At 43.2% G+C, this 26,485-nt stretch overlaps 1 protein-coding gene across 3 annotated transcripts in view; it reads left to right on the top strand.

Moving 5' to 3' along the window:
* The first annotated feature begins 7 nt into the window (after positions 1 to 7).
* ZSCAN30 (zinc finger and SCAN domain containing 30) overlaps positions 8 to 26,485 on the top strand; it is a 39,244-nt gene continuing 12,766 nt past the window's right edge. Inside the window, exons 1-2 of one of the 3 annotated variants that reach the window (XM_009433883.3) lie at positions 8 to 138; positions 25,882 to 26,392. In XM_009433883.3, the coding sequence (XP_009432158.3) occupies positions 25,985 to 26,392 (408 nt within the window). In that variant the 5' untranslated portion in view covers positions 8 to 138; positions 25,882 to 25,984. Of the gene's footprint in view, positions 186 to 22,741; positions 22,858 to 25,881; positions 26,393 to 26,485 lie in introns of those variants that run through there. The other 2 variants (XM_529948.6, XM_054671791.2) reach the window with 2 other exon arrangements.

The following is a 26,485-nucleotide window of genomic DNA, read 5'->3' as shown; positions in this document are numbered from 1 at the left end:
GGGGGTGGGAAACCGGGTGACGGAGGGCTGCCGAGAATTAACCCCCGAACCGCCGCGAGCTGTCCCTAGCAGTGCCTTAGCCAGGGACCTGCTTGGCCAGCGACAGATCCTTTGCTGCTCTGTCTGCCGGTTCTTGAGGTGAATGTCGGAATCCATTATCTTTCGGGAAAGCTCTCTGGGGCAGGGTAGGTTTTCTTACTACATACAAGTTCTTAATTAGTTATCGTTTTTTAAATAACCACCCCTCCCCCTATCGCTTATCTGATTCGTAGGTATGCTTTAATTCTAACTTTCTTCCTGTCCTCTCTGGTTTTTCACACCCCCAGAAGAGTAGCGCGCATCAGAATCACCTGGAGGCCTTGTTAAAATACTGACTTCTGCCCCACAACTCCGGAGTTGCTGATTTAGTAGTGGGGGAGGGGGCGGTGGCAGCCCAGGTTCTCAGGTGATCCTGAAGCTGTTGGTCCTGGGACCACATTTTGAGAACCACTGCCCAAGAAATAAGTGATGCTCAGTAATTAATCCCTGAATTAACGGAAAGTTGGATTTTTATCTACTTTGCAATCTAGAAAGGGTACGAGGTCTATTTAAGGTTTGCTTGCTAGAACAATTCTCACTGATCAGGGTGAGAAGGACCCGAAATGGAGGGTGCGGGGTAATCAGGGTAGGAAAGGATATTGCTGTGTTCATGGAAATATCTTGGGAAATGAGGAGTTGGGACCTCATTTCTGGTTTGAGACCAATGAGACGTGTGACTTGGTTTAAGCTGTCCGGTGGGGAAAGGAAGAGGTTTGAGAAAATGGTGGGTGGCTAAGTGGTAGTTGAGGTGGAGGAAGAGGGCTTCCTGTCCCAGCCCAAGTCCCTGTTGGGATATATGAAATTTAGGGATGTATGACTAAGCCCTTAATATAACCGTAAGAGGAAAGAGATGTGGGAACTTGAGTCCAACCCTCCCAAGTAGGGAGTGCAGATAGTTTTAAAAAAACAGCTTTCTTTTTGGCCAGGCGCAGCTTAGGCCTGTAATCCTAAAACTTTGGGAGGTTGAGGCAGGTGGATCACCTGAGATCAGGAGTTGGAGACCAGCCTGGCCAACAAGGTGAAACCCTGTCTCTACTACAAATACAAAAATTAGCTGGGCATGGTGGTGCGCGTCTTTAATCCCAGCTACTTGGGAGGCCGAGTCAGGAGAATCGCGTGAACCCATGAACCCAGGAGGCGGAGGTTGCAGTGAGCCGAGATTGCGCCACTGCACTCCAGCCTGGGTGACAAAGCGAGACTTTGTCTCAAAACAAAACAAAACAAAACAGCTTTATTGAGGTATAACTGACATAAACAGCAAATATTTAAAGGATATAATTTGATAAGGCTTGTTAAATGAATACAGCTGTGGAACTATCACTGCAATCAAAATAATATGTTTATTACATCTAAACCCCAAAAGTTTCCTCCTGCCCGTTGGTAAGCCTCTCTCCCAATGCCCCCTCCACTGGTCAGCTGTTACTAGAGATTAGTTTGCATTTTCTAGATATTTATTTAAATGGAATCATACAGAATGTCCTTGTTTTTGTCAGAGTTGTTTCACTAAGCATTTATTTTGAGATTTATCTCTATTGCTGTGTGTATCAATAGTTAATTTTTGTTGCTGAATAATATTCCATTGTATGTATATACCACAGTTTGTTTATCCAATCACCAGTTCATGGGCATTTGGGTTATTCCAGGTTTTTACTGTTACAAATAAAGCTGAGAACATTCATGTACACACGTCTTTATATGGACATATGCTTTTTTCCTCCTCTCTCATGGTAGATGTACATTTAATGTTTAAAAAAACTGCCACACTACTTTTCAGAGTGGCTGTATCATTTTGCATTCCTAACATGAGTACATGAGAGTTCCGGTTCCTCCACATCCTTACCAACTCACTGTGTATCTCACTGTGGTTTCAATTTGCATTTCCATACTGACTAATAATATTTAGCATTTTGTAATGTGCTTATATGCCATCTGTATATATTCTTTGGTGAAGTATCTGTACAAATCTTTCGTCCATTCTGGACACTAGTCTTTTGTCAAATATATGCTTTGTGGCCAGGTGCCATGGCCCAAGCCTGTAATTCCTGCACTTTTTGTAGGCCGAGGTGGGTGGATTGCTTGAGTCTAGGAGCTGGAGACCAGCCTGGGCAATGCGGTGACACCCTTTCTCCACCCAGAATACAAAAAATTGTCGGATGTGGTGGTGTGTGCCTGTGGTCCCAGCTGCTTGGGAGGCTGAGGTGGAAGGATTGCTTGAGCCTGGAAGGTGGAGCTTGCAGTGGGTGGTGATCATGCCATGGTACTCCAGCCTGGGCAACAGAGCAGGACCCTGTTGCAAAAAAAAAAAAAAAAGAAGAAGAAGAAGATATATGCTTTGCAAATATATTGTGCCTTCAGTTTTCTTTCTGTTAATATTTTTTGAATAGCATCAGTTTTAAGTTTTGATGAAGCACAGTTTATCAATTGGCTCTTTTATGGATCACGCTTTTTGTATGATATTTGAGAAATCTTTGCCTAAAATAAGTTCACCAAGATTTCCTCCAGGATTTTTAGGTTTTACATTTTGGTGTCTGATCCATCTGGAATTAATTTGTTTGTACCCATACAACTCTGAGATTTAGGGTAAAGTTAATTTTTTTTTTTTTGGTATGTGGATATTCAGTTGTTCTGTACCATTTCTTTCTCCTCTGAGTTTCCTTTAAGCTTTGTAAAATCAGTTATCCATATATGTGTGGGTCTATTTCTGGCCTCTCTATTTTTTCATTGATCTACTTGTCTCTTTAGTCCAACACCACACTTAATTACTCTAGCTTTATAATAAGGCTTGAAATCAGGTAGTCTGAGACCTCTAATTTTGTTGTTTTGGTTATTCTAAGCCCATTGTATTTCCATATCAGTTTTTGAATCAGTTTGTCAACTTCTACAAAGAAGCTATCTGAGATTTTGATTGGGATTGGATTGAATCTGTAGATCAATATGGGGAGAATTGACATGTTAAAGCAATATTGAGTCATCTGATCCATGAACACAATATTTTTCTCAATTTATTTAGGTCTTCCTTAATATCTCTCACCAATATTTTATAGTTCTTTTTAATATTTTACAGATCTTTCATAACTTTTGACAGATCTATTCCTAAGTATTTAATATATTTTGATGCTATTGTATTTTTCCTTTAATTTCAGATTGTTTGTTGGTAATATAGAGAAATACAATTGATTTTTGTATATTAATCTTGTATCTTGCAACTTTGTTAAATTCATTTATTAGTTCTAGTAGCTGTTTTTGTAGATTCTATCAGATATTCTACATATGAGATCAGTTTTACTCCTTCCTTTCCAATCTGGATGCCTTTCTTATTTTCAGTGCAGTAAGGCAGGCAAAGGGAGGTGGAGAAAGGCATTCAGATTGGAAAAGAAGAAGTAAAATTGATCTTTATGTATATCAGTGTTTGGTAGAAATGAAGAAAGTGGAAATCTTTGTCTTTTTTCCAATCTTAAGTGAAGATCTTTGTCTTTTTTTTTTATCTTAAGCATCCTTTCTCTGTTAAGCATGATGTTAGCTGTGGTTTTCTTTATTGGTACCCTTTAACAGACTGAGGAAGTTTTTTTCTAATTCTAGTTTGGTGAGAATTTATATCAGGAATGTAGGATGGATTTTGTCAATTGCCTTTTCTGTATCTTTTGAGAAGACAGTTTGTTAATATGGTGATTTACAGTGATTGATTTTTGAACATTAAACCAAACCTGCATTCCTGTAAAAAAACCCTGCTTCACTGTGATGTATTATCCTTTTTATATATTGTTGGATTTTTCATGAAGAATATTGGCCTATAGTTTTCTTGTAATGTCGTTGTCTAGTTTTGGGATCAAGGTAACGTGGGCCTCAAAGAATGATTCAAAAAGCATCCCATTGTCTTCAGTATTGTTGAAGAGTTTGTACAGAATTGGTATTATTTCTTCCTTAAATATTTGGCAGAATTCACAGTGAACCTATCTGGACCTAGAGTTTTTTTCTGGGAAGGTTTTAAATTACAAATTCAGTTTCTTTAATAGATATGGTGCTATTCAGGTTATATATTTCTTATAGGGTAAGCTTTAGTATTTTGTATCATTTAAAGAATCAGCCAATTTTGTATAAGTTGGCATAAAGTTGTTTATAATATTACTTTGTCCTTTTTGTATCTGTTGAATCTGCAGTGATGTTACCTCTTTCATTCTTGCTATTAGTAATTTGTATCTTCTCCCATTTCCCCTTGTCGGATAGGCCAGAGCTTTGTCATTTTTATCTTTACAGAGAACCAGCTTTTCATTTATTTAAAAATTGTCTTTCATTTTCTGGTCTATTAATGTCCACTCGGTTCCTTATTATTTCCTTTTTTCTCCTTGCTTTGGGTTTAACTTGCTTTTTTTTTTCTGGTTACTTTAAGTGGAAGTTGAGGCCTCTGATTTGTAATATTTCTTATTTTGTGTTATAGAAATTTGGTGCTATAAATTTTCCCTTAAGTACTGCCTTAGCAGCATCTCACAAATTCTGATGTGTTGTCTTTTTATTTTCATTCAGTTCAGAATACTTTGAACTTGGATTATTTCAGTTTCTAAATATTTGGGGGGTTTCTAGAGATTTTTCTGATATTTATTTCTAATTTAATTTTATTGTAGTCAAAGAACATACTGTGTATGACTTGAATCCTTTAAAATCTATTGAGACTCATTAATGGCCCAAAACATGGTCTGTCTTCATAAATGTTCCATGCACATTTGAGAAGGATATATTAATATATTCTGCTGCTGTTGGGTCGACTATTTGATTATTGTTAGTTGGTTAATGGTATTATTGAAGTTTACTATATACTTTGCTGATTTTCTACTAATTTTAAAAGTAATTATTGAAAGATGAGTATTGAATTCTCTGTCAATAATTGTGGTTTTGTCTATTCTCCTTGTGATTCTATCAGTTTTAATTTTATGTATTTTGAAGCTCACAATTTGCATAAATGTTTAGGATTGTTATTCCTTTTCCTTTTTCTCTTTTTTTGAGATGGAGTCTCTCACTCTGTTGCCCAGGCTGGAGTGTTGTTGCTGCCAACAGTGGGCCATCTGGACCATCTGGAGTGGCCACTGCCAAGATGCTGGCTGCAGCCGGGAGGCTCTGCCCATGCTGTGAGCTTCACAGAGCCAGAGGGAGCGGGGACAAGCAGGAGCCCAGCTCCTTCCAAGTTGGCGGGTGGGAGCTCCCCAGGCATAGCTGCAGCTGCCCAAGTCATGGCTGCTGGCTGAGCCTCCCTGTGTTCTTGGAGACCAGGAGCAGGCAGGAGCCCTGCTCTCCTGGGTGCAACTGCAGCCACCCAAGTCCTTGCTACAGACCGTGTTCTTGGAGGCTGGGAGCAGGCAGGAGTGCCGAAGCAGGCAGGAGTGCCGGAGCAGGCATGAGCCCTTCCTGCATCCCCCACCTCCTTTGTGCAGCTGTAGCCACCCAGGTTGTGGCTGCGGACCAACCTGGATATCTCTGCACTCTAGGGGCCTGGGAAGGCACCCCCACCTCAGCAGGCTTGGAGGTATCTGCTTCTGCTGCCTGGCCTCTCCCTGCTCCTGGTGACTGCTCTGATCTAGGAGCAAGGTTGGGGCCGAGCCAGGGTGCTGTTGTAGCCCAGCCAGTTGTGCGCATACTTGAGGCAGTGCTGACAGGCCATTCCTCTGCTGCCTCAGCCCCCTCCAGACTTTGGGTGCTGACAAACATAGGAGGGAGGCTGAGGGAAGGCTGAAGGCAGTTCAGCATTTGCCTGCAGGTGCTTGTCCCCACGAACAGCCTGGGCACCATAGAAAGCAGTAGGAGGCGACATGCTCTGAGGCAGAAAGGGGCGGGTCCCCAGAAGGCCTGAAGCCTAATGGCCAGGCCACCAGTCCCCCTGACTGGAGGGGGAACTGGTGGTGCTTTTTCTTGGACCTGCCCATGGCCACCAATGGACCAATCAGCATGCACTTCTTCCTCTCTGAGGCCCATAAAATTCCCTGGACTCAGCCAGACTGGGGGAGAAGACCTGCCAGCAGAGAGGAGCTACCTACTCCAGGGCCTCTTTTCTGCTGAGAGCTGCAGAGACAACAGGAGGACCAGCCTGCAGAGAGGAGCTACCCACTTCAGGGCCTCCTCTTTGCTGACAGCTGCAGAGATGATGGGACAAGCTGCCTGCAGAGAGGAGCTACCCACTCCAGGGTCTCCTCTGAGCTATTCTGTTGCTCAGTAAAGCTCCTCCTTCTCAGTAAAGCTCCTCTTCACTTTGCTCAGACTCCACTTGTCTACATACCTCATTCTATCTGGATGCAGGACAAGAACTTGAGACCTGCTGAATGGTGGGGCTGAAAGAGCTGTAACACAAACAGAGCTGAAACATGCCCCTTGCTCACCACATTGCAGGCAAAGAGGAGAGAAGAGCTGTGGCCCTTCAGGAAGCCCAGACCAGGAAGCTCCCTGAGCCAGGATTGTGACTCCCTTTGGGGCCCTGCATTTCCTGGAGTCTCCAAGCTTCCGGGCACCACTGTGGTGTACTTAGTCCAGTCACAGCCTTGCAGTGAGCCAGGGCCCGTACTGGCACCTGGAGCTGCCCACCCTGCTGCAGCAGCCAGCGTGCCTGACTGTGTGCAGTGGCCAGACCCCACACTCTTTCGCTCACACATCCCTTGCTACTTCACGCCTGGCTCACCCTTGGCAGGGGTGAGATACAGGCTGGTAGCATTAGCCAAGCACAGCCTGCCAGGGTGAGTGGGCAGAACGATCCCAGTGGGCCCAAGCAAAACTCAGGCAAAGGCACCACTGGCCACAGAGGTTTCTGACTAGAAAAGCAACACCCCAAGTATCCTGTGACACAGTGGCATGATCTCATCTCATTGCAACCTCCACCTCCTGGGTTCAAGCTATTCTTGTGCCTCAGCTTCTGGTGTAGCTGGGGCTACAGGTGCGTGCCACCACATCTATCTAATTTTTGTATTTTTTTTTTTTTAGTAGAGACGGGGTCTCACCATGTTGACCAGGCTGGTCTCAAACTCCTGACTTCAGGTGATCCGCCTGCCTCAGCCTTCCAAAGTGCTGGGATTTCAGGTGTGGCCTACCATGCCCAGCCTGTTATGCCTCTTGATTGACTCCTTTTTCATAATGAAATGACCTTCTTTATCCCTGATATATCAGTCAGTGTTGAACCAGAGACACACAACAAGTAATTGAATATATGTATATGTACATATGGATTTGTTAAAGAGAATTGGCTTACACAATTATGAGAGCTAGTTAGGCACTCTTATAATGGTGTTGTGTCTGATGCTAGAATTTGATGTTGGCAGAGTAGTCAGAAAGGAAGATGGAAGTAAAGTGGGAGAAGTCAAGGTCAGGCTGGAAGTCACAAGTACAAACTTGAACCTCATGAAAATGGACTGAAATCCATGTTAGTTCTTGTTGCCTTTGACCTTGGTGGTGAGGGTATCCTTCAGAAGCTGGGGCTGTTTGTCATAAACACACATACATAGGCCAGGAGTTGGAGAAGCTGAAGGAGGATCTAGAGGATGGTAGAGTAGTTGCAGGCCAAGCTGCTACAAAATGAGTCAACAAAGTGAGTCACCAGTCAGCAACAACATATGTGAACTACAAATGGCTACTATTTCCTTTCCACATTACACATCTCCCAAAAATTGCCTTTTTGGCCCACCCAAACTGTAAACATAAAATAAATAATTCTAGGAAAACTGGTGCACTTTAAGCAAGATGACACATTATAAAAGCATCATGGTCTGCCCCTTGTCAACTTAGTACCATACATGTTTCTTTAAGCCATACTTTAATTCTCCAAATTATGATAACAATGAAGTTGTGCTTTCACCTTACATAATACTACTATCACATAACTATTAACATGCTAACCATTTCCCAAAAGAGGAAAATAGTCTTTTTGTTGGTCCATGAATGGCATTCATTCTGCTCCCAGATGATAACCCTCCTTCTTTCATATCCTATAACTTAAATACTGACATATAAAGTTAACTATTAACACATATTGTGTTAGATGATAAGAAGATGAGAGAAGGAAGAAACATAAATTTTCAAGTAGTTTCCAAAAGAAGCTGGGTGTATATCATTGCCCACCAGAATGTTCTTCTTGAATTCAACTAGACTTTTAGACCTTCAAGACTACTGCAGATCACCCTTGGCATCAGATTAACTTAGAAGGATAGGACAGAAGCCACAGCTGACCAGTAGGCAGCACCTACCCCTCTTCGGTGGTAGTGGTACTCACAGTGTTTTACACAAGCATCCAGGCTTTTTTTTTTTTTTTTGGCCTTCCCATTCCAAGTTGACAGCTCAGATGCAAGGAGATGAGACTTACATTGGGAACCTGTGGGATGCATCTGGATTAGAAACTTCCACAGGAGCTAATATGTCTTATAGCAACTCCATGGACATAGCTTCTAGAATTTCTGTAAGAGACATGCCAATTACAAGAGTCACTATACTCAGGGAGGCCCAAAGTTATAGTATCCATTAGCATAGTCAATATTTATAGTTCATTTATAATTCTTTTGGTAATCAGGAAACATTTTTACCATAAACAATATTGTTGGGTAACATAATTGACCTATTAATGAGTTTTCAATAAAACAGAATGAGAAAATTAACCAAAGGTTAATTCTCATGTACAAAGGTAAAGTGTTTTGTTAACCTTTTACCCAAAAGTGATGATATGAATGTAGATTTTTTGGGTGTTTGACGAAGGAAGCCAAACCATTCTTTCAGATTATGTTAGATTTGTAGCTTTGTGGAGTGTTGCCAGAGATGTTGCTTTCTGTGTGTGAGTTTGATGAGCTAACCTGGAGTTTGTTTGTTGGACTGGCCAAAACAAATCTAGAGCCAACTATGGTCCATACCAGCTGACACTGAAGAAGTTCCTCTCAATGAAGTAAATGGAATTGAAGGGTTTCCAGAGAGATTAGCAGTGATAATACAGGCATGGGAAGTGATATAAAATTCTCAAGAATGAAACTGATAGGCCACCACCAATATTCTACCTGAATTCTATTTCTCATTTCACTTGGGGGAAACTAGGTCAAACTAACATGTGTACTAATATATGTCTAACTTAGGCATACGCTCTAGAGCAGTGATTCTCAATCTTTTTGAGATAGTAAATTTATTTGAGAAAAGGATGAAAACTGCAGACTTCTTCCTCAGATAAATGAACATAAAGACCTACATGTGGACTTTTGCTTATCATGTATTGTATTGGAAATTAATTTTCTTTGATACTTAGACTGTGTAAACAATTTTCACAAGGAAGGGATTTCAATTTAAAAATCAATTTCCAGTTCTGGGGAAAAAAAGGAAATAAATCAAAATTGTGAAGCCACATTAAAAATTAACTTGCCTTTTGCTCATATTAACAAGTAGGCTGCTGCTCAAATAAATATTAACAAGTATTAACATGTTTGTTGTGAATAAGATCTTTAAATTATGGGTAATAAGACATCTTTGACATGTCAGTGTGCATGTCCAGTTGACACTGACTTCCTAAAACTCAGAACCAGTGCTGAAAACTCTGATTCAGAAAAGAAAATAATGGCCAGTGTAATCACAGTTCCCAAGGTTCACTTTGACAGAAGTGACTGGCTTTGTGTCAAGAAATACTATAATTCCCCAAGATCTTTAAAGTTGAGTTCAGGTCAGATAATTCCCTTTGTTTTTTATCAGTAAGGTCATTGGCATCACCTTGAAAAATCTTTACCTGTTAAATAACTGAAAGCCAAGTCATGGTGTTTTGTGTGTGTGTATGTGTGTGTTTTCTTTCTTTCTTTTTTTTCAGTAAGTGTTGCTTGCCTTCTATGTCTCTCTCTCTGCCTCTCTCTCTCTTTTTATAAATGGTGGTTGCCTTCTCTGTCTCTCTCTCTCTCTTTTTTTTTTTTTTGAGACAAAGTATCACTGTGTCACCCAGGCTGGAGTGCAGTGGTGTGATCACAGCTCACTGCAGCCTCAACCTCCTGGGCTTAAGTGATCCTCCCACCTCAACCTTCTAAGTGGCTGGGAATATAGGCGCATGCCACCATGACTGACTAATTTTTCTATTTTTTTGTAGAGTCAGGGTTTTACTATGTTGCCCAGGCTGGTCTTGAACTCCTGGGCTCAATCAGTCTACCCACCTCAGTCTCCCAAAGTGCTGGGATTACAGGCATGAGCCACTGCTTCTGGCCCACAGTGGTTTAAATAAATCTTGGTTTATGTTAATCACGTTGTGGATTGAATTGTATCCCCCCAAAAGATAGGTTCAAGCCCTAACCTCCATTACCTGTGAATGTAACTTTACTTGAAAATAGGGTCTGTGTAGGCTGAATGTTATGTCCCCCCAAAATTCATATATTAAATTGTAACTCCTCATGTGATAGTATTTGGACATGGGCCTATGGGAGGTAATTAGGTTATAAGGGCAGAGCCTTTATGAGTGGGATTAAGTGTCTTTATAAAGTAGGACTTGGAGTGCTCCAAGGCTTTCTGCCGTATGAGGACACAGTGAGAAGATGGCTTCTATGAACCAGGAAGCAGACCCTCTCCAGACACCAAATCTTTCAGTGCCTTGATCTTGTACTTTCCAGCCTCCAGTACTATGAGAAATAAATTTCTGTTGTTTATAAGCTACCCAGGCTATGATATTTTTTGTTATAGCAACCTGAATGGCCTAAGACAGGGCCCTTGCAGATATAATCAAGTTAAGGTCATAAAGGATTAGAGTGGGCCTTAATCCAATGCCTGGTGTTCTTATGAGATAGGCAAATTCAGACACAGAGGAGACAGAGTAGAATGCATGTGATGATGGAGGCAGAGATTGGAGTAATGCATCCAAAAGGCAAAGAATGCAAATGATTGCCAGCAACCTGAAGCTAAGACAGTGGGATGGAACAGACACTTCCCTAGAGCTTTCAGAGAGAGTATGGCCCTGCTGGCACCTTGATCTTGTACTTCTAACCTCCAGACTATGAGAGAATACATTTCTATTATGCCATCTTGTTTGTGGTACCAGAAGTGGGGTGCTATGTACAAATATCTAAAAATATAGATGTGGCTTTGGAATTGAGTAAGTGATTGAGCTGGAAGAGTTTTGAAATTCTTAATAGAAAAAGCCTTGAAGAGACTGTAGAAATAGGAGGATTAAAGGTGATTCTGGTAAGGGCTCAGAAGGAAGTAAAGAGGACAGTAGAGAAAGTTACATTTTAGGGAATACATATATTGCTATGAAGAGAATGCTGCTAGAAATAATGAACATTAAAGATACTTCTGGTGAGATCTCAGATGAAAGGAGGAACATGTATTAGAAACTAGAGAACAAGCAATCCTTGTTAGAAGTGGCAGAAACTTGGCTGAATCATGCTGTGCTATTGGGTGGAAAGTAGAACTTGTAACTAATGAACTTGAGTATTTAGCTGAGGATATTTCCAAGCAAAGAGTAGAAGGTGTAGCTTGTTTTTTCCTTCCTTCTTATGGTAAAATATGAGAGGAAAGAGATACACTGAGGAGGAAACTGTTAAGCAAAAATCATTTGATGATTTGGAAATTTCTCAGCCTATCTCAGATAGCATGCTCTGGAGACAGCACTGGGACAAACGTTTTGGTGAAGCGATTAGGTGTGTGATTTATGGATCCAATTAACTATTTGAGCAGAATCCAGGATAGAAATTTGGTTATCCAGGAAGGATCCATAGAGAATCCTTGTGCCTAATTGTATGGATTCTCTTAAAATCTATGGAAAACTGACAAGGATTTTGACAATGCTATCACCAGAAACACTGCTAATTTTGAAGAGGACAGAGACAGGATGAAAAGAAGAAAAGCTGTCCAACTTCTGGTATTACAAAAGCAGGAAACGAGGTACCCAGAGGGTGGGGACACTACCAAGGGCAGAGATGGCAGGGCCACCTCAGCTGAGGGTGGCTCAGGGACCAGTGAAGCCTCTTAGAGTCTAGAAGATAGGACCAGTTGGGTATCTATAGACCAAGAGGTTGGGGACAGTGAGGATTCCACTGACCCAGAGGGCATATTGAGTCAGCATAATTTGAGAACTCCACAAATATTTGGAAATTAAATAACATAATATAAATAACCATGATCCAAAGAAGAAATCATAAGAGAAATTAGAAAATTCTTTAAACTGAATAAAAGTGAAGTACAACATAAAATATTTTATGGGATGCTGCAAAAGTAATGGTTAGAGGAAATTTTATAGCTTTAATATGTCTATTTTAGAAAAAAAATTATCTAAACCTAAGCTTCCACCTTAAGAAACTAAAAATGAGAGCAAACTTAAAAACAATAGCAACAGAACAGCAGAAGGAAGGAAGTACAGTCATCTTTTGCTTGATGCTAGGGATACATTCTGATAAATGCATCATTAGGTGCTTTCATCTTTGTGTGAACATCATAGAGTATACATCCACAAACCTAGATGGTATAGCCTACTGTATTAGTCTGTTCTCATGCTGCCAATAAAGACATACCTGAGACTGGGTAATATATAAAGGAAAGATGTTTAATTGGCTCACAGTTCAGCATGACTGGGGAGGCTTCGGGAAACTTACAATCATGGCAGAAGGGGAAGCAAACATATCCTTCTTCACATGGTGGTAAGAAGGAGAAGTGCCAAGCAAAAGGGGAAAAGCCCCTTATAAAACCATCAAATCTCATGAGAACTCACTGTCATAAGAACAGCATGGAGGTAGCTGCCCCCATGATTCAATTACCTCCCACTGGGTCCCTCTCTTGACACATGGGGATTATGGGACCTACAATTCAAGATGAGATTTGGGTGGGGACGCAGCCAAATCATATCATTTTGCCCCTGGCTCCTCCCAAATCTCATGTCCTCACATTTCAAAACATGATCATGCCTTTCCAACAGTCCCCCAAAGTCTTAGCTCATTCCAGCATTAACCCAAAAGTCCAAATCCAAAGTCTGAGACAAGGCAAATCCCTTCTGCCTATGAGCCTGTAAAATCAAAAGTAAGTTAGTTACTTCCTGGATATGATGGGGATACAGGCACTGGGTAAATACACCTATTCCAAATGGGAGAAATTGGCCAAAACAAAGGGGGTACAGGCCCCATGCAAGTCTGAAATCCATTGGAGCAGTCAAATCTTAAAGCTCTGAAATGATCTCCTTTGACTTCATGTCTCACATCCAGGGCACACTGATGTAAGAGGTGGGCTTGCATGGCCTTGGGCAGCTCTGCCCCTGTGGCTTTGCAGGGTACAGCACCCCTCCTGGCTGCTTTCACAGGCTGGCATTGAGTGTCTGTGGCTTTTCCAGGTGCATGGTGCAAGCTTTCAGTGGATCTAACATTCTGGGGTCTGGAGGACAGAGGTCCTCTTCTCACAGCTCCACCAGGCAGTTCCCTGTTGGGGACTCTGTGTGGGGACTCCATCCCCACATTTCCCTTCCATACTGCTCTAGCAGAGATTCTCCATGAGGACTCTGCCCCTGCAGCAAACTTTTGCTTTGACAGCCAGGCATTTCATACATCCTCTGAAATCTAGGCACAGGTTCCCAAACCTCAATTCTTAACTTCTGTGTGTCCACAGGCTCAACACCACGTGGAAGCTGCCAAGGCTTGGGGCTTGCACTCTCTAAACCCACAGCCCGAGCTTTACGTTGGCCCCTTTCAGCCATGGCTGGAGCGGCTAGGACGCAGGGCAACAAGTCCCTAGGCTGCACACAGCAGGGGAGCCCTAGGCCCCACCCACAAAACCATTTTTTCCTCCTAAGCCCCAAGGCCTGTGATGGGAGGGGCTGCTGTGAAGGTCTCTGACATGCCCTGCAGACAGAAAACTGACTAAAGAAGAAATAGAAAATGTGAATAGATGTATAATAAAGAGATTGAGTTAGTAATTAAAAAAAAAAAAGACACACAAGGAAAAGCCCAGGCCCCAAGGGCTTCACTGGTGAATTCTACCAAACATTTAAAGAAGAATTAATACCAGTTCTTCACAAACTCTCCCCCTCCCCAAAACAAGAAGAAGGAATATCTTCCATCTCATTTCATGAGGCTAATATTACTTTGATATCCAAGTCAGTCAAATACATCACAAGAAACATAAACTACAGACAAGTATGTCTTATTCTCAACAAAATACTAGTAAACTGAATTCAGTAACATATAAAAAAGGATTTTCTACTATGACCAAGTGGAATTTATCCCAGGAATCCATCTGAGCATCAGTTTAAAAATCAACCAAATCCATATCAACAGAATAAAGGACAAAATATGCAGAAAAAGCATTTGACAAAATCCAACACCTCTTCATAAAAAACAAACGTTGAAGAGAACCAGTATGAGAAAAAAATGGGATATCTGGAAATGGAGAATGTCATTACAGACCAACTTCAATAAGTCAGTTATGAATAAAAGAAAATAAGAAATAGGGTAATAGTGGAGTTTAGGGATGGTTTATTTGCTTGGTTGGTGGCTTGATAATTTTTAAGATAGGAAAGATATGTAATGTGTAAAAGATAGCAGGAAGAATCCAGGAGAGAGAGAGTAGATAACACAGGAAGAGAATGAACTGTTGATGGCATATGATTGATGGGGAAGGAGATGGGATCCAAGATACAAGTGGAAGAATAGGTCTTTAGATATGAGTGGCCCTTCTCCTATGCTAACTAAGATGATAGGAGAGAATGGGTGCAAGCTCAGGTAAGTTAGTGGGAAACTGAGGACATTCCAATTCATTGGGAAGAAGGAGGTTATATCATCATTTAAGAATGAGGGGTGAGGAGAATAATGCTTGAGAAAATGGCTTGAAATAAACTTCGTGCGAAGGTGAGCTTACTAGAAAAACATAAGATTGATAAGCAATACTAAGTGACCTGTAGTGTTCATGTATTCTTAATCATTCTTATGATGCTAACTGTATAGATGGATGGAATAGCCTATGGCCATCTCCATCATAACACTATATGTGGGATCAAAGATGAATAATGTAGTTGAATGAGCTGGCATGAAAACCAGCATGGATAAGAAGGACAATTCAGTAAGTGATTAATGGATAATTAGTTATTCATCTAGAAATAGTTATTGTAGATCTCTGCCTCATAACTGCACACAAAGCAAATAGCAAGTATATTAAATACATGGGAGAAAAGCAAACTTTTTGTAAAATTTGTAGAAGAAAATATGTGAAAGTATATTTATGACTTCAGAGTAGGGAAGGAAATCTTTAAAAAAGACAGTAAAGCCCAATATATATAAAAAGGAAATTTCAATTGGACTACATTAAAATTAAAAACTTATTATTCTTCAAAAGATACTCTCTTTTAGGGGAAAATTAAAGTCACAGAACTCAGCTTCCATTATTGGTACAGTGAGTAATGTGGATCACACTTCCCTTAAGGACAACCAGTAAATCCATATAAAAATATGAAATCAGCTGGAAGGCATTAGAACTGTCAAGGTAGTACAGAATACTAGAACAAGATCCAAGAAATGATCTAAGTCCAGTGAGGTGAACCAAAGCATCTAGTGGGCTTTCACTTTCAGATTATTTGCTTATCTGGAAGAGGCAGCTGAGGGTACTGAATGGCATTTTTGATAGCCTCATAGGACCAGAGAGAAGAAAGTTGGAATCAGAGACTAAGGGTTGGGACCTTGGTACTTTGAATTATACCCAAAATCAACTACATTCTAGGAATAAAGGTGAACTTGTAGTAAACCAGCCCTTCCACAGACTGTAGCCCAACTGCAAGTCATCTGGTTGACCCAGAAAAATCTCAATACCTAAAACTGGTTTGTGATGACCAACAATTACTGGAGCTCCCAGATAGCTGGCAGAAGCAAACAATGATTCTCTCTAGAAGAGGAGTACCTTCGGCCGGGCACGGTGGCTCATGCCTATAATCCCAGCACTTTGGGAGGCTGAGGCGGGCAGATCACGAGGTCAGGAGATCGAGACCATCCTGGCTAACATGGTGAGACCCTGTCTCTACCCAAAACAAAAAACAAGCAAGAAAAAGCCCCCAAAAATTAGCCGGGCATGGTGGCGGGCGCCTGTAGTCCCAGCTACTTGGGAGGCTGAGGCAGGAGAATGGTGTGAACCCAGGAGACGGAGCTTGCAGTGAGCCGAGATCGCACCACTGCACTCCAGCCTGAGCAACAGCAAGACTCCGTCTCAAAAAATAAAGAAGAGGAGTACCTTCAAATTATTTCCCCATCAACTTTTCATGAAAATTCCTGATAAAAGATAACCAGGCAACCGAGCTAAGAACAACCAGCAGAAACAATTGATGATAGAAGTAGAATCACTGGAGTTTCTTATGTTAGGATAATTAGATTTGGATAAAATACTGTTTTTTATTCAGGGACGTAAAAGACAAGATTGAAAAGAATTTGACGGAAAACCAGAAGCTATTTTTAGAATGACTTATTAGACTCTAATTCCTGATTTCATTAAGCTACAATTATCAAAACAGTGTGGTACTGGCATAAGAATAGACATACAGGCCAATGAAATAGAGCACTCAGAAGTAAACCCTCACACGTGGTCAACTGATTTTTAACAAGGGTGCTAAGACCATTCAATGGTGGAAATGGTGGTCTTTTCATGAAATGATACTGGGAAAACCGGATACATACAATGGAATGAAGTTGGACTCTTGCCTTACACCATATACAAAAATTAAAAATGGATTAAAGGTACTGTTATAATGATAGTAGCATTATTCAAAACAGCCAAAAGGGCAAAGCCACCCAAGTGTCTGTTAACAGATGAATGGATAAATAAAATGTGGTATATACATGTAATAGAATATTATTCAGCCCTAAAAAGAAAGGAAAATCTGACATATACTACAACATGGATAAACCTGGAGACATTATGTTAAGTAAAATAAGCCAGTCACAAAAAGGCAAATATTGTACGATCCCACTTATTTGAGGTACTTAAGGGTAGTCAAATTTATAGAGACAGAAAGTAGAATGGTGGTTGCCAGGGGCTCGGGGGAGGGAGAAATGGGGAATCACTGTTTAATTGGTATGGAGTTTCAGTTTGGGAAGATAAAGTTCTGGAGATGGATGTTTGTGAAGGTTGTACAACACTGTGAATGCACTTAATGCCACTGAAGTTGATATGATTTGGCTCTGTGTCCCCACCCAGATCTCATCTTGAATTGTACTCCCATAATTCCCATGTGTTGTGGGAGGGAATGGGAGATAATTAAATCATGGGGGTGGTTTCCCTCATACTGTTCTCGTGGAAGTGAGTAAGTCTCATGAGATCTGATGGTTTGATAAGGGGAAACCCATTTTGCTTGGCTCTCATTCTCCCTCGTGCTGTTGTCATGTGAGACATGCCTTTCACCTTCCACCATGTTTGTGAGACCTCCCCAGCTATGTGTAACTGTAAGTCCAGTTAAATCTCTTTCTTTGGTAAATTGCCCAGTTTTGGGCACGTCTTTATCAGCAGCATGAAAACGGACTAATACAGAAATGTACACTTAAAAATGGTTAAAATGGTAAATTTAATGGCATGTGTGTTTTACCATAAAAATCTTTCTAAAATGGGCCGGGCACGGAGGCTCATGCCTGTAATCCCAGCACTTTGGGATGCTGAGGCAGGCAGATCATTTGAGGTCAGGAGTTTGAGACTGGCCTGGCCAACCAATACGGTGAAACCCCGTGTCTACTAAAAATACAAAAATTAACTGGGTGTGGTAACACACACCTGTAATCCCAGCTAGGATGAGGCAGGAGAATCGCTTGAAGCTGGGAGGCTGAGGTTGCAGTGAGCCGAGATTGTGCCACTGCACTGCAGCCTGGTCCACAGAGCGAGACTCCATCTAAAAAAAAAAAAAACTTTCTAAAATGATGGATACGGGCCGGGCACGGTGGCTCACGCCTGTAATCCCAGCACTTTGGGAGGCCAAGGCAGGTGGATCATTTGAGGTCAGGAGTTCGAGACCAGCCTGGCTAACATGGTGAAAGCTTGTCTCTACTAAAAATACAAAAAATTAGCCAGGTGGTAGTGAGAGGTGACAACGGGCTAGCAGCCCTCGCTCACTCTCAGCACCTCCTTGGCCTCAGCGTCTGCTCTTGCCACACTTGAGGGGCCCTTCAGCCAGCCGCTGCACTGTGGAAGCCTCTCTCTGGGCTGGCCGAGGGGGAGCTGGCTCCCTCTGCTTGCGGGGAGCTGTGGAGAGAGAGGCGTGGGCGGGAACCGTGCCAGCGCGAGTTCCGGGTGGGCGTGGGCTCGGCAGGCCCCGCACTTGGAGCGGCCGGCCAGCGCCGCTGGCCCTGGGCAGTAAGGGGCTTAGCACCCGGGCCAGCAGCTGCGGAGGGGGCGCGGGGTCCCACAGAACTGCCTGTGCCACAATCAAATTCTTGCTGGGCCTTAGCCGCCTCCCCATGGGGCAGGGCTTAGGACCTGCAGCCCGCCATGCCCAAGCGCCCCCCCTCCCCGCAGTGGGCTCCCACGCAGCTGGAGCCTCCCCGTCGGGTGCCGCCCCCTGCTCCGTGGTGCCCGGTCCCATCGACTGCCCAAGGGCTGAGGAGTGCAGGCACGCGGTGCAGGACTGGCAGGCAGCTACGCCCACGGCCCTGGCACGGGTTCCACTAGGCAAAGCCAGCTGGGCTCCTGAGTCAGGTGGGGACTTGGAGAACTTTTATGTCTAGCCAGAGAGTTGTATATGCACCAATCAGCACTCTGTGTCTAGTTCAAGGTTTGTAAACACACCAATCAGCACTCTGTGTCTAGTTCAAGGTTTGTAAACACACCAATCAGCACCCTGTGTCTAGCTTAAGGTTTGTAAATGTACCAATCAGTGCTCTGTGTCTAGCTAATCTAGTGTGGACTTGGAGAACTTTTAAGTCTAGCTAGAGGATTGTAAATACACCAATCAGCACTCTGTGTCTAGCTCAGGGATTGTAAACGCACCAATCTGCACCCTGTCAAAATTGACCAATCAGCACTCTATAAAACGGACCAATCAGCTCTCTGTAAAATGGACCAATCAGTAGGATGTGGGTGGGGCCAGATAAGGGAATAAAAGCCGGCTGCCCCAGCAAGCAGCAGGAACCTGCTGGGGTCCTTTTCTACGCTGCGGCGGCTTTGTTTTTTTGCTTTTTGCAATAAATTTTGCTGCTGTTCACTCTTTGGGTCCGCACTGCCTTTATGAGCTGTAACACTCACTGTGAAGGTCTGCAGCTTCACTCCTGAGGCTAGCAAAACCACAAACCTACTGGGAGGAATGAACAACTCCGGACGGGAGGAAGGAACAAACTCCAGGTACACCACCTTAAGAGTTGTTAACACTCACTGCAAAGTTTTGCAGCTTCACTCCTGAAGCCAGCGAGACCACGAACCCATCAGAAGGAAGAAACTCTGAACATGTCCGAACATTAGAAGGAACAAACTCAGGACACACCATCTTTAAGAACTGTTAACACTCACTGCGAGGGTCCGCGGCTTTATTCTTGAAGTCAGTGAGATCAAGAACCCACCAATTCTGGACACAGTAGTGGCCTGTGCCTGTAATCCCAGCTACTTGCGAGACTGAGACAGGAGAATTGCTTGAGCCGCGGAGGGGGAGGTTGCAGTGAGCTGAGATGGTGCCACTCCACTCCAGTCTAGGCAAGAGAGTGAGACCCTGTCTCAAAAAATAAATAAAATAATGGATGTGAACTTGAACCAAAGAGAAATTCTGAATTAAAAAATCCAATGACAGAAATTGAGAACTCAAGGGATATGTTTAAAAGTACATTATCACTAAAGAAAGAATTAGTGATTGGAAAATAGGTGGTAAAATATGCAAATGAGAAACAAAAATTAAAAAGAGCAGATAAGAGATACAGAGGATATGGCGTGTAAGTCTAACAGGTTATTGAAACCCCACAGCAAAGAAGGGCAGACAAGGTATTTGTTCCCTCGTTCCCCTATTTCTGCCTTCTTTTTATTAAGATATTTTAAAATTCAATTTATCTATTATTGCAAAGATAGATAGTACAGAGAGATCCCATATACTTTCGCATTCATTTCTTTTTATTAACATCTTAGACTGATGTGACATATTTGTCAAAATTAGTTGACCAAAATTGATACTTCATTATCTAAAATCAATGCATTATTCAGGTGTTAATACATTTTTTAAAAGAAAATAAATAAATGATAGAGAAGTGTTTATTATTGATGAAGTTGCTAATTTTCTTAGGTATATATCACTCTCCCCTCCCCACCCCACAGTGTTAGCAGATACTGGTATTCATCTGTTCATTAAAAATGGGGAAATTGGGTACTTACATTAAAAAGTGTGTTGCTAGATCCTTTAAGGGAATGAACAAATTGAGTATGTTCTGTGTATAAACTTTATGGACTTTTTACGTAGAAGACAACTTTACAGTCTTTTTTTTTTTTTTTTGGCCACTCATTATTTTATGTGCTTCATTAGAAATGTGCTATGTTTACTTTGTTCATTTCACTCATTGGGTTCTTTTTAACAAGTACAGGCTAGCTTCACTGTCTAGTATGGAACCACTAATCCCATGTAGCAATTTAAATGTAAATTAATTAAAATTCAATGAAATGAAAATTTTACTTGCTCAGTTCCTATCAGCCATATATCAAGTGAGCAAATATATGTAAACCTACTCCCAGAGGTTGAGAGAGCTGAGCTGACAAATGCAGTTTCTCAGAAGGAAACATTTGGTAGGGATAAAAGGACTTAAGATGGTGGATCCCCATACCTGCCCTGCAGATATTATTCTTTCTATTGCAAGCTTTTTTTTTTTTTTTTTTTTTTTTTGGTAAAACATGTGCAGCTTGTCATGTCTGAGACCCTCTTGCAAAACTCTGACCAGTGGGAAAATTAGATAAGGATCTTTATGAGGGGTTTTCTATGCTACAGGTAGTGTTTCTTTATGAGGGGTTATCTATGTTATAGGCATTGTTTCTTCACCTTGCTGGGGGAATGCCTTGGTATGCAAGAGTCAAACACTGGTTATTATGATGTTTCACTTCAAGATAGCATTACTCTTGCCATGCAACAGGCAGCTTTCCTACACATAGCCATAAATGGCTAATGGCTTCCATATTGGATAGTAGATAAAGAACATAACTTGAAGTCGTCTCTTCCAGTCATTGGCCGTCGTAACATTCTTCAAAGTCTGGCTCAACTGTAACATCTTCTGATTAACACCTTTGTGGTCAGAGTCATCTGACATAAACATCTTCAACTTCTCCCTTTTCTTTTGCACTCACCCTCCACTTTCCTCCTATTCAGGAACAAATCACTTCCTTCTTTTCTGAGACAAACTACTTCACCAGCCCATCTGGTCTCATTTCCTCCCCATCAGCTGTATCTCTTTTCTTCCATCTTCAATTTCTTGTGCCTACTAAACTTTACCTTTTCTTTTCTACAAATTAGCTTTCCACTACCCTTGAAAATAAGAATACTTTAAATCCGGTTGCTTAGTTCAACCAATATCCTTTTTCTTTTCTTGCAGTATCACAATTCTCAAAAGAGATTATTGTCTATTTTCAGTCTTACCAACTCTTCTGAACCACTCGAAAGGACAGTCCACAGATAACATCTCTCTCTCTTGCCCTCCTCTGTCATTCCCCCAAATTCCACCATCAGCTTAGTTCTCACCCTCTTTCGGCTCTCTGCAGCAAAGCAACAGTGTTCCCTCTGCTGAAACACTGTTGTTTTTATGATGTTTGAACCATCTGGGCGCTCCCTAAGTAGCTCCTCTTCTCGAACTCCTTTTCTTCCCCATTCCAAAACGTTGGTATTTCACAATCCCGTTTATTTTCCAAAAAGACCTCCCTTGGCGATGTCATCCCTTGCCCTATTTTCAATCATACTTTCACAGATTATTACATTTTGCTAAATTCATGTGTCACCTGTATTCTTTCATCTCTTTTGTCCTTTAATCCACTCTATACGGTACAGACACCGCCCTGAACACTGTTCCAGCCATGTTATATGTGAATACCCTGCACTGATGATTCAATGCATTTCTAACACCTGAGCCTGGTATTTGACACTCTCCACAACCTAACTCACTCTAACCAACCCCTTGGCCTAGTTTCTGGCCAGCTAAGATGCTGGGCCAATTCCGAGCGTGCCCTGAACCCCGCCCCGCTGTGCCCTGGCTCCTGCCGCTTCCTACGCGGGAAACCCGTGGCGCTCCTCCTCCTCCTGTGTCAGCATCCAGCACGCGGCCACGGGCAGCTCGAGGGCAGAGTCCACCAGGAAATCTTTACAGCTTCTCCTGCCCCCCATCCCGACCCCTCCGCAGCACCTGGCGTCCTCGGCATTCGTGGGCAGGACCCGTCCCCGCCCCAGCCCTTCCGCAGCTCCTAGGACTGTCGTCTTCGCAGTCAGCACGTCCGCGGTGAGCGTGGTCAGCTCCTCTTCCTCTCAAAATGTAGAGATCATGGGTTCTCGGTTTTTATTTTCTCGATGGTATTTTCTCGATGGTATACCAGCCCGCGACATAACGAGGAAAAATATGTTTGAATATATACGTATATTTTATGTATTAAAATATATAGAATATATAATTATATTTAATATGTATCTTATGCTCCCCACCCTTTCAGCAGCGCATCAACCGCTTGTACTCTGCGATGCCCCCGCCAGGTCTGAGCCGGACCCGCGCCCCCGCTGCGAGACACGACCCGCGCCTGCCACAGAGCTGCGGTCCTCCGGGCTCCTAGAGGGGCACCCTCCCACTTCCGGCGCGCGTGCGGCCGGGCATTGTTCTCGCTCCCGGGGGTGGGTTCCCGCCGCCGCCGCCGGTAGAGCGAAGGGTGAGTGGGGCGGTCCAGCAGGGCGGTCCCGGGTGCTTCCCAAACCGCCCCTGTCCCGCATCCGGCCTCCGCGCCGCCTTTCTTCGACCCCTCGGCCACAGGCCGGGGCTCGGCTGTATCTGGGGGCCCGCCCGCCGCTCCGTCGGTCAGTCCCGCCATCCATTTCCACTTGCCCACTCAGCCACCCGCCTTTTTGGTCAGCTGACTCCTCAGGCGCTTACCCAGCGTGTCTTGTGTCGGGCTGCAGGCTCAGGAGTCTGACACTCGCCAATGGGCTCCTTCCTGCCACTTCTCACGTGGCCAAAGCTCGGTTTTGAGACGGGTCTCAGCCTTTCTCTTGGCTCCCCGAGGAAGCCAAGAGGGGACAGGATCTCACTATGTTGTCCAGGCTGGTCTCAAACTCCTGGACTCAAGTGATCCTCCTGCCTTTGGCCTCCCAAAATGCTGGGATTACAGACATGAGCCACTGTGCTTGGTCTCTAGTATTTTACACTAAAAAATTAAGAGAAGGCCCTGCACGGTGGCTCATGCCTGTAATCCCAGCACTTTGGGAGGCCGAGGCGGGAGGATCACGAGGTCAGGAGATCGAGACCATCCTGGCTAACACAGTGAAACCCTGTCTGTACTAAAAATACAAAAAATTAGCCAGGCGCAGTGGCGGGCGCCTGTAGTCCCAGCTACTCGGGAGCCTGAGGCAGGAGAATGGCGTGAACCCGGGAGGCGGAGCTTTCAGTGAGCCGAGATAGCGCCACTGCAGTCTGGCCTGGGCGAAAGAGTGGACTCTGTCTCAAAAAAAAAAAAAAAAAAAAAAAAAAAAAATTAGGAGAAATATCCCCAGGGTTCTTGTGTTTAGCTATGTATGAAAAATCTATTAATACCTGGCAAAGCACGGTTTAGGAGACGCTGCTTCATAGGCATCTCAGACCTAACTTTCTTAATGAATAGCTCAGCAAATAGCACCATCATCCTCTAGTCACAAGGGCCAACCACAAACTTGAGTCCTTGACCCCTCTCTCTTCCAAGCCCTTATACGGTGTGTCAAGTCCTGTCAAATCTCCCATCTTTTTGTCTTTTGCCTCCCATAGCTCAGTCTCTCAGTCTCTCTTCTGAATGGTTGCAACAAACCCCTTCCCATGTCTTCTCCACGCCACTCTCTGGGTGGGCACACAGACCTTCCAGCCATCACTGTGGCCATGGGGATCAAATGCAAACTCTGTAGTTCAACTTCTCAGACCTCCTCTCTCACCATTCATTAACTGTGCCCCAGGGTCTGGCACCGGCTTCTTAACCTGGCTGCTCATCAGAAGCTCTTGTGGCACTTACTAAAGCCCTGTCCCATGGAGATTCTGACTCAAGAAGTCTGCCTTGCAGTTCATGTTTCATGGCTGATTTTGAGCCGTAGTCAGAAGTGACAGCCATTAATCTGGTCTCCCCAAACTACCTTCAGTTTCCTCAGTGGGCCACATTCTCTCATACCCATTTTCACTTTGCCTGGGTGACCTTCCTCTCCATCTCACTCAGCTCACTCATATCAGGCTCTGCTGAGATGTCTCCTCCAGGCAGCTCTTTCTGGCTCTTCCCATCCGTTTCTCCTTGGTCTTGGTCAGTCATCTTTCCCTTGTGCTACGTTGTCTACTTCGCTCCGTCCTTGGATTTATCACTGTGTTTACGTGTTGCTTTCCCATAATAAACTAAGAGTCCTTTGGTACACATCTTTTAATTCTGAGAGTGCTCTTTAGTATGCTATTTAGCACAGAGTGAATGCTGAAGTATTTGTTGAAAGAATCCATTTTTCTTTGTGCTGTTTCAGAACCTTGCGACTTAAAAGTCAAGAATAATTTTTCCTTGTTTCTACATTCACCTTGCCCATTCTCCATGATCCCTTCCTAACATTTTCACCATCATTTCTGATTTAGTATCAGCCAAGATTGTCCTGGGCATCAACCCATTCTGTAATAAAAAGAAATAAAAAGAGCAAGTACTGTAGAGTTGCAGCCTGGGTTCATGTCTCGACTTTGCTATTTACCAGTTTGTAGCCTTGGACAAATTACTTGGCTTTTAAGAACCTTAGTTTCCTCGTTTGTAAAATTGAGATGATAATACCTGATGGTGTTATTGTCAAGCTCCAGTAAAATAGTATTTGTAAAGTGCTTGGCCCATAGTAGGTGTTTATTAAGTGTGAGTTCCCTTCTTTTGGGATGCCCCATAGCATAATAGAAAGAGCTAAAGACTTTGGTTGCAGAGTCCAGTTCTGCTGCTCCCTGGCTGTCTTTGGTCAACTTATGACTTAGTAGCCTCGTTAGGAAAATGGGCGTAATTTTTTTTTTTTTTTCCGAGGCGGAGTCTCACTCTGTTGCCCAGGCTGGAGTGCAGTGGCGCCATCTTGGCTCACTGCAAGCTCCCCCTCCCCGGTTCATGCCATTCTCCTGCCTCAGCCTCCCGAGTAGCTGGGACTATAGGCGCCCGCCACCACGCCCGGCTAACTTTTTGTATTTTTAGTAGAGATGAGGTTTCACCATGTTAGCCAGGATGGTCTCGATTTTCTGACCTCGTGATCCTCCCGCCTCAGCCTCCCAGAGTGCTAGGATTACAGGCGTGAGCCACCCTGCCTGGCAAAAATGGGCATAATTTTGATTGTCCTTATAGACTTGTTAGGAAAAGCATATAAAATTTATGTTAAGTATCAAGCTAGTGCTCAATAAAATGGTGGTTATTTCTGAGATGTAATCATATACTACAGTGCTTTTCTTGCTCTCTGTAATCTACAAGCACTATTTTATTATCCCTAATGTTGTTCCTAACAGTATTACTAAAGGCCAAATTGATTTCAGCCATACTAACATTTTTCTTTCACATCCTAAAAAAATCCTGAGTCATCTATAAATGTATCATTTATGTGGAAGTGCCCTGTTAGTCAGTTTTCTTTACAATGCTATGCTCCCTGGCAACTGGGCTTCAAAAACCTGTATTTATATTCCAAGTACATTATTTTCCCTGTGTAACATGAGCATTGTCCACCCTCAGGAGCGTCCTGGGGAGTTGGAATTCAGAAGGAATCTCTCAGACGCAAATCTCCATCTCCTCCCTGCCTCACCTGGGCAGCCTTTTCAGACTGTCTCTGCCCAGAATGTCAGGAGAGGCCACAGTCTTGGCCTACCATGCTCCAGAAGAACAGGAAGGACTTCTAGTTGTCAAGGTTGAAGAAGAAAATTATGTTTTGGACCAGGACTTTGGCCTTCAGGAAAACCCCTGGAGCCAAGAGGTATTCCGGCAGAAGTTCAGGCAGTTTAGTTACTCTGACTCCACTGGCCCTCGGGAGGCTCTGAGCCGGCTGCGAGAGCTTTGCTGTCAGTGGTTGAGGCCGGAGGTGCACTCCAAGGAGCAGATCCTGGAGCTGCTGATGTTGGAGCAGTTCCTGGCCATCCTTCCTGAGGAGCTGCAAGCTTGGCTGCGAGAGCATCGGCCAGAGAATGGAGAGGAAGCTGTGACTATGCTGGAGGAGCTGGAAAAAGAACTGGAGGAGCCAAGGCAACAGGTAAGAAGTAAACATTTTTGTTTGTTTGATCTATTGTAAGTTAATGGGGAAGCCATAATTATGACTGGGGCATTGACTCAGCTCTCAGAGAAT

The sequence above is a fragment of the Pan troglodytes genome, chromosome 17, assembly GCF_028858775.2.
Source record: "Pan troglodytes isolate AG18354 chromosome 17, NHGRI_mPanTro3-v2.0_pri, whole genome shotgun sequence".
NCBI classification, from domain to species: domain Eukaryota; kingdom Metazoa; phylum Chordata; class Mammalia; order Primates; family Hominidae; genus Pan; species Pan troglodytes.
The sequence above is the reverse complement of the archived record's forward strand: the minus strand, read 5'-3'. Positions and strand labels throughout refer to the sequence as shown.